Raw genomic sequence first — 15,475 nt, forward strand, 5'->3', positions numbered from 1 at the left:
AACTCCATGATTGCGCTGAAAACTTGTAGAAAAGAGGGAATATGATTGGATTGTAGTAAGAACATTCTACTTACTAATAACATTCCTTCATTATTATCATAAACATGGCTGAGCACGCCAATGAACTATTGCTCATTCGTTTTAGACATCTGTCTAACTACACAACCAATAGGTGATCGCTTTACAATTTAAACATACATGTTCTTCCTCTTTCTTATCTTCAGATAATTTATTTTCCATCCCGGTTCTTCTTATATGAAATTTAAATAAAACTTTCCAAAGGAAAAAGCTTTGAACAAACTAGTTTAATACACAAACAATTGTTTTCGTTAAATATGCTTACAAGTATATTTCATTTCCGGGATGAATTGTCCTAGGATGAGTAGTGTCTTGGGATGAATCGCGCAGTTTTTTTGACAAATCAAATGGCATTTATATATTCGAAGACAAGTTTATTTTAGAGGTATATTTTTAAATTTTATATAGGTACTTTTTTAAAAAGACACTTTGCATACAGGAGCAAGTTCGTGCTTCTCAGTCTTGGATTTTATTTTTTTCAGAGAATAATTTATTAAATCATTATAAAGGGTGATTTTTTTGAGGTTAGGATTTTCATGCATTAGTATTTCACAGATCACGCGGGATTTCAGACATGGTGTCAAACAGAAAGATGCTCAGTATATGCTTTGACATTTCATCATGAATAGACTTACTAACGAGCAACGCTTGCAAACCATTGAATTTTATTACCAAAATCAGTGTTCGGTTCGAAATGTGTTTCGCGCTTTACGTCCGATTTATGGTCTACATAATCGACCAAGTGAGCAAACAATTAATGCGATTGTGACCAAGTTTCGCACTCAGTTTACTTTATTGGACATTAAACCAACCACACGAATGCGTACAGTGCGTACAGAAGAGAATATTGCGTCTGTTTCTGAGAGTGTTGCTGAAGACCGTGCAATGTCGATTCGTCGCCGTTCGCAGCAATTGGGTTTGTGTTATTCGACCACATGGAAGATTTTACGCAAAGATCTTGGTGTAAAACCCTATAAAATACAGCTCGAGCAAGAACTGAAGCCGAACGATCTGCCACAACGTCGAATTTTCAGTGAATGGGCCCTAGAAAAGTTGGCAGAAAATCCGCTTTTTTATCGACAAATTTTGTTCAGCGATGAGTCTCATTTCTGGTTGAATGGCTACGTAAATAAGCAAAATTGCCGCATTTGGAGTGAAGAGCAACCAGAAGCCATTCAAGAACTGCCCATGCATCCCGAAAAATGCACTATTTGGTGTGGTTTGTGCACTGGTGGAATCATTGGACCGTATTTTTTCAAAGATGCTGTTGGACGCAACGTTACGGTGAATGGCGATCGCTATCGTTCAATGCTAACAAACTTTTTGCTGCCAAAAATGGAAGAACTGAACTTGGTTGACTTGTGGTTTCAACAAGATGGCGCTACATGCCACTTAGCTCGCGATTCTATGGCCATTTTGAGGGAAAACTTCGGAGAACAATTCATCTCAAGGAATGGACCTGTAAGTTGGCCAGCAAGATCATGCGATTTGACGCCTTTAGACTATTTTTTGTGGGGCTACGTCAAGTCTAAAGTCTACACAAATAAGCCAGCAACTATTCCAGCTTTGGAAGACAACATTTCCGAAGAAATTCGGGCTATTCCGGCCGAAATGCTCGAAAAAGTTACCCAAAATTGGACTTTCCGAATGGACCACCTAAGGCGCAGCCGCGGTCAACATTTAAATGAAATTATCTTCAAAAAGTAAATGTCATGGACCAATCTTACGTTTCAAATAAAGAATCGATGAGATTTTGCAGATTTTATGCGTTTTTTTTTAAAGTTCTCAAGCTCTTAAAAAATCACCGTTTAAATGCTGTGAAGACCAAAATCCGGTCAAATATTTGCACTCATTTATAGTTTGTCTAAAAATTATTCGTTTTTTTTTAAAAATGAAGCACTTAATACTGAAATAGTTTTTAAATTGTGTTTAATTTTGATAAATGAATATCAAATAATTAGGCAAACAAAGATCACTTAAATTTAAGGTATTATAAGAAAATTGAAGTTCAAAACATTGTCTACACAAGCCTTCAAAGTTCAACGAAAAGAATTTGTAAACAAAATAAAAATAATTGTATTGAACAAAAATTCTTCTTTTCAAAACCTTATTTAATTTATTTTATTTAACTGTGGAATAAGTAAATAACCCAAAAACATAACATATTGAGCAAGTTTTATTTGGTACATTGTGTTGTCCTTGTTTTATGTTAAAAACTTTTCAAGTAACTATTTCGTGTCCACGAGATTTTGGAAATTTGTTTGCATACGCAACTTGTGACTTAGTCACCGTGGCGTATACGTAATCTTTTTTTTCCAAACATTTTTCTTGTATTGATTTTACCTAAAATAAAATAAGGATTTCAAATCTCATTATTTACATATATATTTAACATCCACTCAAATTCCTTTTCGCTAACCCTTTTCTATAAATCGATACGCAGTATATTTGGGTTTAAAATACGCCAAGTGAAAAACTTCTCCTCTATAGGTTTTGCTTTTTCTGGCTGTAGAGCCTTGTGTGAAAAAAAAGTCCATGGTTAAATTAAATTTAACAATAAAAATAGAATACAAAAAAGTACAACAACGAACGAACAAACAAAAAATAGTTCAATGTCACCCTATAAGCAGTACTATACTCAACACCCAAGTAGAATTTGCAGCTTGAAAAGCTTTTGAATTTATTTTGTTTTTGTTTTTATAATAAACTTTATAATAAACTTATATACTTCGCATTTACCTCTTCATCTAGATCTAGAAGGTACGTACATGTAATCGTGGCGTAGAACGCTCAACTCAACTCAATTATTTGATTAAAGCTCATGGGATTGCATACTGCACAGGCACAGTCACAGCCACAGTCACAGACACACTGCTCTGACAAGTGCATTTACACCACCAACATCTTTTTCCGTAGAGTAGAATGACTTTTGTGCCTCATTGCGCCGTGCCGTCTGTCAAGAAGCAGGTTTTTGCAATGGCCAGAGATAGAGTAGCTGCTAGATTGTAGATGGGAAGCTACATAGCTGAGAGTTGTAGACGAAGCCAAAATAGCAACTTTGTAAAAATAATACAAAATAAACGGAGAAAGAAAGCACGCCAAGAACTTTGCCAATTTTTATAGGGAGGTTTATTTGTACGTTATTAATTTTGTAGGACTACTAACATATAACGAGGGGGTAGCGGGGGAGTCATGAAAAAGATTCGTTTTTATATTTTATTTTAAGCCTTACCAGAAATAGGGTTCGGACCATACACAACAAAAGTACAAACACACTTTAATCTTTTTAATTAACTTTATAGAGATAAAGAAATTTAATACGGAATATAAAATAAAATGCACGACTGGGTCGCACGAACTTGCTACTGTATGCAAAAAGTCTGTTTAAAAAAGTACTTATATAAGATTTTAAAATATATCTGTAAAATAAGTTTGTCTTCAAAGATATAAATGCCATTTGATTTGTCAAAAAAACCAGCAATTCATCCATACAACTTATCCTAGGACATTTCATCCCGCAAGTGAAATATATTTGTAACCGTACTTAACGAAAACAATTGTTTATGTATTCAACTATTTCGTTTAATTGGATAGCCTTATTTTAATTTCATGTTAGAAGAACCAGGATGGAAAGTAAATTATCTGAAGATAAGAAAAAGGAAGAATATGTATGTTTAAATTGTAAAGCAATCACCTATTGATTGTGTAGTTAGGTAGGTGTCTTAAACGAACATAAAATAGTTCACTTCGCGTGCTCAGCTTTATGCAGATAGATAGATATGATGATAGTGAAAGAATGTCATTGGTAGGTATCCTTCTTTCCTACAAGTTTTCAGCGCAAACATGGAGTTATTCCGTTCAGTTTATTTTTTTCGTTAAAGTTCAAGAAATTGCTATTATATATATCAAGTGTTGGTTACAGTCAGGCTCTTGTGCGTTTTGGATTTAAGTTATGAATTGACACGTAAGCAGTAGTTGTAGAGGTTGTACGTTTCTTTTACTAGTACTAAGTATTTATTCTTTCATATAATCGAAAGCAAATAAAATATGTGTTAAACAACCTTATTCTTATAGGAATGTAATTAAAATTTTGCCAAAATAATTTACTAAAAATAAAAATTATTAAATTAAAAATGTAGTACCCGTGGCATGATGGTTAGTGCGTTCGACTGTCATGCAAGGAGGGGCCTTAGGTTCAATCCCTGCCTGTGCCACCTTAATTAAAAAAAAAAAAAATTCGCGGGTACTGCCTCTTGCTAGGAATTGACAATTCCTTCAAGAGTAATTCTTGTCATGAAAAAGTGCTTTCTCAAACTAGCCGTTCGGATTCGGCCTAAAATTGTAGGTCCCTTCCATTCCTGACAACAGTACTCACACACAGGAATGGTTGAGAGTTGTAAGTCACTAGGCCCTGGTTCACAACGGACTGTTGCGCCACCACATTTGATTTGATTTGAAATTAAAATAATAAAAAAAATATTTTGAGATTCAAAATTTTACCTGAAAAATAAGTTTGTCCTTTTAATAAATCAAAAAACCGTTGATTTTTCAATTTTTTCTTTTGAAAATCGTTAGAGCAGTTTTTTTTTAAATTAATTTTTTGTATATAAAATTTTTCAATTTTGTTTTAAAAATATTTTTGGTATGCAGTTGCTTTGAGATTAAAAATATACGCTATGCATTTGAATTTTGTAAAAAAATGTTTACCCGTTTATGAGATATCGAATTTTGAAAAAAAAAATCTATATTTTTTTAAAAATCCAAACAATAAATAAATGCACTTTTGATAATGAAATTATTATTCCAAGCTTTATTCACTCATTAATACTTTAAAATTTACAATAATTTATAATTACCATTTGATTGAATATATTTACATTACATTTAAACAAGTATGTGTACGTAAAATTAATTAAATTACAAGAAACAAATAATTCAATGAAGGTTTAAAACTAATTTAAATATATACATTATTTGAAAAGAGAGGTATAATTTTAGGTTATCTGAGCATAAGCCTCCCCCAGACTTCTCCATCTTCTTCTATCTAGTGCTTCTCTCCAATAAAGTGGGCATATTTTTCGGATGTCATCCTTCCAGCGTTTATGTTGTCCACCTACGCTTCTTTTGCTTTCTAAGGGTATCCATTCGGTTACTAATTTTGTCCATCGATTATCAGGTGTACGTATTACATGTCCTGCCCATTCCCATTTGAGTTTCTTAAGCCTGTGTCTAACGTCTTCAAAATTAGTTTGACTTCTTATATTCTGATGGTTAATTTGCTGGGCAATATGAACGTTCAAAATAGCTCTCTCCATTGCTCTCTGACATGATTGGAGTTTCATTTCAGTGTTTTTCGTGACTTGCCAAGTTTGGCACCCATAGGTGAGGACTGGAATAACTGTTGAGTCAAACACATATTTCCTTGTTTTATTCGAAATATTCAATGTAAGAAGATGCTTAACGTTCCAGAACTGCCTCCAAGCGTTCGTCATTCGCTGCTCTATATCCTTTTTTTCTTTGTCTTTGAATGAGATAATCTGACCAAGGTATGTGTAGTCTTCAACGTATTCTAGTATATTGTTATTAAAACTAACTGGATCATAAGCACCATTTGTCATAATTTTAGTTTTCTGTTGATTTGTTGACAACCCAATATTTTCGCATTCCGAGCATAGTTCGTTTAGCATCGTTTGAAGTTCTTCACTGCTGTTTGCGATAATTATAATGTCATCGGCAAATCGGAGGTTTGAGAGACATTTGCCATTTATCTTTAATCCTTTGTCTTCCCAGTCTAGCTTTCTAAATACTCCTTCTAAGGCTGCGGAAAACAGTGCTGGTGAAATTGGATCTCCTTGCCTAACACCTCGCGATATTTTAAAATCTGATCCGATGCATTCCGTTTTTATGTGGGATGTGCTCCTGTCATACATTTTCTTTAGGATTCGAACTATTTTTTCGTCTACACCTTGATTGAGAAGCGCCTTCCAAATAAATCTTTGCTCTACTGTGTCAAAGGCTTTTGCAAAATCGATGAAGGCAAAGTATATTGTGATGTTATACTCTTTGCATTTTTCAATTATTTGATTAACGGTTTGTAGATGGTCTATTGTTGAAAAACCTGATCTAAAACCGGCTTGTTCAAAAGGTTGATTTAAATTAAGAGTGGTTTTCATTCTCTCAAATAAACACTTCGCAAAAACCTTGTATATCGATGATATTATGCTTATCGGGCGATAATTGTTGATTGTATGAGAATTATTTCCGATTTCGTCCATTGGTCTGGGACTTCCTCGGTGACCAAAACCTGATTGAAAATAGTAGTCAACCAGTTGGCCAGTGAAAAGTTGCCGAACTTTAGGTATTCAGCTAATATCCCATCGTTTCCTTTGCTTTTTTCATTCTTTAAACTATTTATTGCTCGCTCTATTTCACTTTTAAGAAATAGTGGAAAATCTTCTTCCTGGTTTTGTCGCTCTAGAAATATATCATCAGTGTCTACTATGCGTGTTTTGTATAGATCAATGTAGAAGTTTGTAGCTATTTGGTTAATATTCTTCCTTTCGTGAATTCTTTTATCATTATCCGCCATTGCTGTTATCCACTCTTTATAATCTTGGATTGCACACTTTGCCTTTTTTATTGATCTCGTTTCTTCGATTACTGTCTTTAAGAGGTTGTCATTGAATTTTTGGATGTCTTCTTGACAACGTTTTTTGATGTTCTTCCTTATATTTTTCAAATCTTGTTTTTCTTGGGCATTTAGATTGGTCTTTTTTCTAATACTATTACGAAGTGCTATCATATTTAGAGTTTCACTCGATAGTTTTTGCTGTTTTTGAGATACAGCAGTGAGAATATACCTGTCTGCAGATTCTTTTATAGTTTTTTCCATTTTGTTATATGCTATTCGAGTAGGTTCAATTAACCTTGATATGATGTTATATCGTTGTTGAAGATCAGCATTATAACTTTTGATTATATCTGTACTTATCGATTTTGTTAATACTTTTCTTGTAGTTTTATGAAGTTGCCTAGTTTTATGGTTGATTAACAACTCCGCGCGTACTATTCGATGATCCGATTCGAATTGAAAGTTATTAAGTACGGACACATCTTTAAGGATTGATCTTTTATTGCAAAAAATAAAATCTATTTGGTTTTTGTACTTTTGGCCTAATGAATTCCAGGTCCATTGATTTTGCGGTTTCTTTTTAAATAACGAGTTTCCAACTATAAGTTTTTGTTGCCAAATATATTGGATAAGACGACTACCTCTTTCATTTCGATTACCGTAGCCATATTCTCCCATAATGGTTTCTTCGCCATTTTTCCTGAAACCTAATTTGGCATTGAAATCACCGATTATCAGTAAAATCTGTGTTTTAAAGTGTGCTGTTGCTATTTCCAGTGTCTTGCAAAAGCGATTCATCTCGTTATCAGTTGCTTTCTCAGTTGGTGCATAGACTTGTATGATGGATATGTTACAATTCTCTACTTTGACTTTCATTCCTATTATCCTATCGTTAAATCCTTTAATTTCTTGAATATTCTTTTTTAACTCTTTGTTTATAAGGAAACCGACGCCATAAAGGCCTTGTTTAGTTCCGAAGTAAGCAAATATATTTCCGTTGTTAAGTTCTTGTATGCTTTCGCGTTGTCGTCTTACTTCTGCTAAACCGATTATATCCCAGTGTATCTTATTAAGCGCGTTTTCTAGTTCAACAAATTTTTCTTTTGATTTGAGAGTTAGTGTGTTTAGAGTTGCTACGTATAAGGGTTTCGTACCTGTATTGCTTTTATTAGTATAGTAGTTTTTGTTTGTATGTTTTTTGTTTAGTGAGATGCTTTCCGCAAATTTATAAAAGGGGGGGTGTTGGCCGAAATCCTCCACGGTGGCCGACCGGGTTGGAGGTTTATTCTTCAGTTTATCTATTATAAAATTGTCTTCGTTATTAATAATTGGCTCGCTGGGGTTGACTTTTAGCATTTGTTGTGGTGGATTGTTCGTTAGTTGTTATTGATTTGTTGTTTTTTCGAAGTTATCTACAGCAAATTGGTTACCATTTTTAGCGTCGGCACATAATGAAATATTGTTCAAGCAATATAAGAGCTTATTCAGAAAAAAAATTATTGAAATCGGTTCATAAGTTGCTGAGAAAATTAAAAAACAAAATAACGGTTCTATGGACGGTACCATTTCTGAGCAATACCAAAATATGTTTTTCTTATAAAAGGAAGCAAAGTTAAAAAATAAAATTTTAGAGAAAATTAAAAAAAAATGTATCGGTTTGTTTTAGAGAAAATTCGAATTTTCGTTTTTTGACCAAAAAATTTGTATGGGAGCCACTGTTAGTTTTGATCTTAAAAAAAAAATGAAAAAAACGCCTAACGCGAATCTGCTCAAAATCTTAACTTCCAAGTTTGACCTCAATCGGCCCAATGGTTTAGACTGTAGGAGCGTGGACAGACAGACAAAACCGACCGGACGGAATCGCGGGACCCACTTTTTTCGACTTCTCTACTATCGTAATATCATGTTTGATTAAAATCTCGATTTCGAAATTTTGCACGAATGCAAAACTTGCCATATATTTAGTTCCTATATGTAGCAAGTAAAAAGAGGCTGGGATGCAACTCACACTGATAACTTCCCATCCCGTCTTTCGATTTGTCTTGCTTAAAAGTTTGTCTATATGTACTCGTATCAATTTTTACCAAATGTGCGTACTATTTTTTGTGGATTTTATTTTTTATGTAAAAACGGACGGTTGGATTTTTATATAAAAATTACTGAATATCGAAAACAATATTTTCTGTGAAATTAAATAAGTTTGAAGCCAATATTTTTAATTTTTGAAAAGCTATTTGAGTCGAAAGTAAATTTTTTCCAACTTTTGTTAAATTTTTTTTGGTTTTTAATTTTTTGTACAAAAACTGTCAATTCGATTTTTTTTTAAATTTTACTGAATGTTAAGCACAATATTTTTTGAAAGATAAACGTAGTTTAAAGCCAATATCTACAATTTTTGAAAAGATATTTGAGTCGAAAATCAATTTTTATCAACTTTTATACATTTTTTTAGGTTTTTATTTTTTGTAAGAAAACTGTCAATTTGATTTTTCTCAAAATTTTACTGAATGTTGACAACAATATTTTTTATAAGATAAAATAAGTTTGAAGCCTTAATTTCAAGTTTTTGAAAAGATATTTGAACCGATATGAAACGAAATCATATTTAAGTCGTTAAATTTTGGAGGTGACAAATTTTTTTTCTCAGTTTTTTTTTGATTTATAAAAAAAAACGTTAAATGGATTTTTTTTTCTTAAAAAAATACACTTCTTTGATATCACCAATATATAATATAAAATTTAATTCAAGTCTCTATCGTTTGTTTCGTAAGATATTTAGGGTTAACCAAAATGTTCACCTTTTTTCAAACTGGTATGGTAAAAAAAACACCACGGTTTTAAAAAACCGACTGATTTTTATAAAAACTACTGAATATTGAAAACCATATATTTTATAAAATAAAATTTAGTTGACGCCTATATCTCAAATTTTTGAAAAGATAATTGAGTCGAAAATCTATTTTTACCATCTTGTATTAATTTTGTTTGGGTTTTTATTTTTTGTAAAAAAAACTCGTTTTTTTTCAAAATTTTACCTGATATCAAAAACGTTATTTTTCGTTGCTCAAAATTGTTTTGAAGATAAAATCATTTTTTGTTCGTAAAATTTTCGGGGTGACAACATTTTTTTCAGTTTTTTTTATTTACAAAAAAAAACGTTAATTGGATTTTCTTCCAAAAATGTATTTGTTTGGTATCACTTTATAATATATTATATAAAATTTAATTCAAGGCTCAAGCGTTTTTTGGTTCGTGAAATATTTAGGGTTAACTAAAATTTTCATTTTTTTTAAACCACCCATTTTCGAGCCCTTTTGCATTATTATCTGTATATCAACATTTATTTGGAGCGTTGCGAACATACGGACGTACGAACATCTTTCTAAAAATCTTTTAATTCGACTCTAGGGACCTTAAAACGTCTAGAAATGTCAAAATTTTCAATTGGACAAATGGGACCCATTACAAAAACTTCATATGGAAAGTTTACAAAGATGATTTGAAGAATTGATATAAAATTAACTTTAGGTACTTGAAAAATTTTCTGGAAGCTTGTAGGATAATTCACAGGTCCGTAACGTGAAACTATACGATTACTAAATATTTCCTTCGTGCCATGCCGCCATCTTGTTGAAACCACAGCATAATGTTTGTTCAATTGATGAACGAAAAATTCAGTAATCATGGCTAAATAATGGTCGTCATTGACTGTAACTTTCTGGTTAAAACCTTTTCATCTATCCAGTTTTTTCAACGATTTTTTTTACAAAGTAACAAAATAGCATAATAGTTGATTACTGCTTTTATTCTTCTGGGCATGGATTCAACTAACGTTTTGCATTGATTCGAGCTGATACTTTGCCAAGCAGTTTGAATTCTTTGCCATAATGCTTGTAAATCTGGACAATCTCCTGGCATATCCGTTAACACACGTTTAACCTTAACCCAAAGATGTTCCATCGGGTTGAGGTCAGGAGATTGTGGTGGCCAATCAAGTGTCTCAAACTGATTGTTTTCCAGCCACGCTTTAGTAATTCTGGCTGTGTGTTTCCGATTATTATCTTGATGGAAGATGATGCCCGACACACTTTTGTTCCATCTTGGGAGTTTTCTCCCAAAATGCTGATGCATTGTTCCGCATTAATGCGACCTACCACATTTATGCATTCACCGACCCCTTCCGTATGCATGCAGCCTAAAATTATAAGATTTCCTTCCCCAAATTTGAGTGGTGGTTTCACGATCCGATCGCTTATTCGTTCACCAGGTTTCTTCCAGATCGATTGACGGCCATCAGATCCAAAACGGTTTATTTTTGTTTCATCCGACCAAATTACCCTTGCCCAATCACCTACACTATAATTTTTGTAAAGTAAAGTTCAACCTCAATTTCTTATGACGGTCTGTCAAAAGTGGCTTCTTTATTTTAGCTCGTCCATGAAAACCGCTCTTGCGCAAATTTTTTCTCACAGCTTCAGTTGTTACATTAATCTAATCATTGAGGTTAAGTCCTTTATTGACCTGAACCACATTATCATGTACGCCATACTTTTTTTGCCTCACAATACGCCTTTGAAAGATGGAATTCAAAATTGGTTTTTGATCGATTTTTTTTCAACTTGGACCTCCATATTCTCTTGTATGTTTGATATCATTCCCAATTAAACTCTTAGTTTTCGAGAAATTTCTCCATGAGTTTCCTTAAAAACAATAAGCCTTTGCACTTCTTTAATTGTGAAGCTACTGAGTTCTTTCATCTACCATTAAAACAAGGAAAATATAAAATGTCTTCAGAAACCGAAATGTTACAATATCTTTTGCAAAATATTCAATATACTCGAAATAAATTTATTAATAATAAATAAATAAATAAATAATTTAATTTTCTATTAAAAATAATAAGAAAAATTCGATTTTCACTACACTTGAGTCACATTTATAGTCAACTGCAATAAGGTCAACAAATTGATCACATGCATAACGGTGTATTTTGACTTCCCTTTTTACACTAATATCTAATGACTCAATTTGTTTTGAGTACAAAATAAGTTTCTCTTACAGTTAAAACTATAAAGTTACAACAAAAAGATGTACGAGTATTTGTATTTCCAACAGAACCATGATTTTCGAAATAAATTTGCACAATTTGGAAGCGTTATTTAGGCGACAGTTCTTTTTTGTTATGTCTAAATGTCAAACCAAACTAAAAATAAATCACTACACAGCTATCAAAATGGCCACCAATGAAAATAGTGTTGCCAACTTAAAGTTTTATACCTTTAAAAAAATAACTAATCCAACTTGCCATTATCTTCAAAGAGAAAATCTAGATGGAATAAATCTTCATTAATTTGTATTGCTCAAATCCCCAAAATTACTCAAAATCCCTAATTTCCAGTAACTTCTATGGCATTTGAATGACATCATACCGTGGTAACAATAATACTTCTGATCAAGCTTTGTAATAAAATATTACGATTTAACTGCGTGATTCACTATATACTTGAGTATTTTAATTTGGAAATATTAAATAGGAGATTTTTGCTGTTTGGTAGTTTTAGTTTTTTGAATTTTAGCTTAGGGATATCTCACGAACCCTTTACAAACTAGGGAAAACTACAAAAAAAATGTTTAAACAACATTAAGGTTTTAAAAAGTAAAGTCCAATACAAAAACATCGAAAACGAAATATTGAAAAACTGAATGAGTCAAAAAAGATTTCAGATTTTATTTTACTCTTTTTTTTAAACCCTTCATGTTAAAACGATCTTAAACAGAAAAAAGCAAAACAGTGTATTTTTTATTTTAACCAGTGGTCAAGTGAAAAACTAACTAAGTACTTTTCAAAAAGCTAAGAAAATATACGAAAGACTTAAACAAGATATTTTCGGTAAAAGCTTACATATTTAACGACAACATACTAATTAAATTAAAAATAGTCTCTCAGTCTGAGTCTGGCCCTATAAGCCTTAACAGTTTTCCAGCTTCCATGATTAAAAATTACGATCTGGCAATATTCGGTTCGCATTAAGATTCTAATAGGTAACTTAGGGGTTAGTTATAGCTATCATTCAAATCGATCCGGGAAAATTTTTGAACCGATATTTGGCTATGTTTCCCATCGATTAGAAATGAAAATTATATACTGATCGATAGGAAAAAAAGGTTTAATTGCACATTTATTTTTCTTTAAAAATGTATTTTTCCGGACGGAAACTAATTTTCCTGAACAGCTGATACACAGCTGAAACGAATCATTTCACTGATTTGTGCTACAATTTCACACAATTCTAATGACAGACTTCTGTCAGTAAAAATTTGTCGGTAGATTTCAATCAGGACATTTTTTCCAATGACAGACATTTTTAATAAAAGCTATAAACGGGCTGTCAAAAAAAAGTCCAATATTTGTTTTCAATGATAAAAACAAATGGTCAGGTTCAGGTAACATAAGGGACTTCATTTGCAGTCAACTTAATTCTTTGAACGTAAATTTTGACCAAGGCAAAGAGTCAGTTTTTCAAGTGTCAAGAGTTTCAAATTCCGAACTTTACTTCACAAAACCTCTGCTGTTAGTTAATAGCACAAAAAGTACCAACAAAATTATTGTCTACAAAGCAGTCCTCAGCCAAGTAACAAGTCCATCACGATTTGTATTCTGTATTGTTAAATAATATTAGTTATTTCTTTTCTAATTTGACAAGGAACCCTTTTACAGAAAGCATTAAATGAAGTTGTGCAAAAAATAAATAAATCATAGAGTAATAAAGTTCAGCTTTCAGTTGAATGAAAAAACATGATCAACTGTCATTTTGGTAGAAGTGGACTTGAATTAATAGTTAGGGAGATTTTTCTTGACTCACTTTCCAGTCAACTTTCCATTAAAGTTGCCTTAATTGGAAGGTAATTTTTGGGCAGCTGGCCAATCCAATCAGATACTAGAAACTTGCCTAACTTTCAAGTCCCTTATCTCGTCTGGACCTGTCAAATGATAGCTATAACTGGCGCCTTATGTAAGCTAAGTTACGGAATTTAAGACCGCTAATACTTAAAGGTAGTAAGATATAATTTAAAACAAGAGAGATTTTTTTGCTTCATTTTGGTGACCTTACGTCACCAGCAAGTGGTTAAGATGATTTTGAACTTTATTTGATGTACTTGACATTTCCCTTTTTTCATAGTGTCAAAACTTGAACTGATATTTGGAAACTATGTTTGAGCTTTTTGGTTTATACTAATTTGAAATTTAAGTTGTAGTTAACTTCCTTTTCAAAAACCTTCACAACACTTTATGCACTTTAAACCGAACCCTGGATTTTTCTCCCCTTTTCATATTCTTCTACTGTCTTTCCCCTTCTAATTAAAATTTACGCAATAAACAAAAACAAAAACAAAAGAAAAAATAGTTACTGGAACTATTATAAGCCTAAACACACGACTGTCGTGTGCAGCAATATGTCTTGTCTAGTCCCCCCATTGTCATTGCCTCCCCAACAATCCCAATTCCATATCAAAAGTGTTGTGTTTTGTTTGTTGTTGTTTTATAGTTCGTTAGTTAGTTTAGTCTTGATGGTCTTGGTCTCCAGCTTATATTGTTTTGCTTTCGTTTTATGAAAAGCTAAAGATAGAGATGTACCTATAGACACTATGGAATGGATTGACGAGACTGGAGCTGGAGCACAGTAACATTAAAGGTGAGAGGTAGAGGTCCGCGATTCAGTTTTCACATGATGAAATTATGAAACAAAGAAAGCTAAATTATAAACTTAAATAAAACAACAACATTAAAAAATAGGTAGACATTTACAGATACATTATGCAGATATAGTTCAGATGGAGACGTATAGGTACGGTACGTGAAAGGTGAAGTGAGAAAACTACACAATTAATGACATTTATGTTTTCTGTACAGATAAATCATCTTCTCTGCTTCGCAGTATTCATATTCGTATTCGCACATACCTTGTACGTTTTCCACATTCAAGCACCTTCAACTTTTCCCATCCTTCGTCCGTTTTAACCCATGCTTCGCCAGGCGAACGCCAGTCTTTTGAAATGAATGGCATTTTCTTGAGCTTGCGAAAGTTTCTTTTGTTTTTTCGCGACGACGACGTGAATTTGACAAATTTGACCAATTTCAAATAAATTATTTAACGAAAAACTGATTTGCTTCGTTATTTTTTAATGGCTAAACAGATTAACGGTAAATGGGTTTGTTTGTTTAATCTTTTTAAGTGGCAAACACAAAGGAGAAGAACTTTTTTTTTTCTTTCAAATATTTAAAAGGGCAATCGCTTGTTTTTCTTTTCTTGTAATTCTATTTTTCGTTTTAATATGAAAACACTCTTTGTTGGGGTACACAGCTGATTGAGCAAAACAAATACAAAAATAAAAACACGAATCTACTACTCTTGTACTTTACAACAATGATTTTAATACGAAGGAAACAAAATAAAAACAAAAACAATTATTAGGTAGAGTGAGAAAATAATAGACGGACGAGCCGAACTACGCGGCAGCAAAATTTGTTCTGGGCTTGAAATTGAAATTCTAATTTAATTCAACATTTAGATTATTTTTTGTAGACGATTGTGACGACGACGACGACGCACGACCAACAGCAAACCCAATGAAAAAGTCAAAATCAAAACCACGATACGATACGATACGACTAGCGCCGACCAAAACGTCGAATCCGTAAGAGATGCCAAAGGGAACTAAACTGGGGCTATGATGGATCGGATATGGACGGCTACGGTTAGATGG

The 15,475-nt window shown here is 32.6% G+C and overlaps 1 protein-coding gene across 1 annotated transcript in view; it reads right to left on the bottom strand.

The window, feature by feature from the left end:
• Positions 1–15,475, bottom strand: part of LOC129941385 (F-box only protein 32) — a 52,607-nt gene extending 37,132 nt beyond the window's left edge. Inside the window, exon 1 of the mRNA XM_056050010.1 lies at positions 14,672–15,475. Coding sequence (XP_055905985.1) covers positions 14,672–14,775 — 104 coding nt within the window. The 5' untranslated portion in view covers positions 14,776–15,475. The remainder of the gene's footprint in view (positions 1–14,671) is intronic.

This window comes from Eupeodes corollae, chromosome 1 (assembly GCF_945859685.1).
Source record: "Eupeodes corollae chromosome 1, idEupCoro1.1, whole genome shotgun sequence".
Taxonomy (NCBI): Eukaryota; Metazoa; Arthropoda; class Insecta; order Diptera; family Syrphidae; genus Eupeodes; species Eupeodes corollae.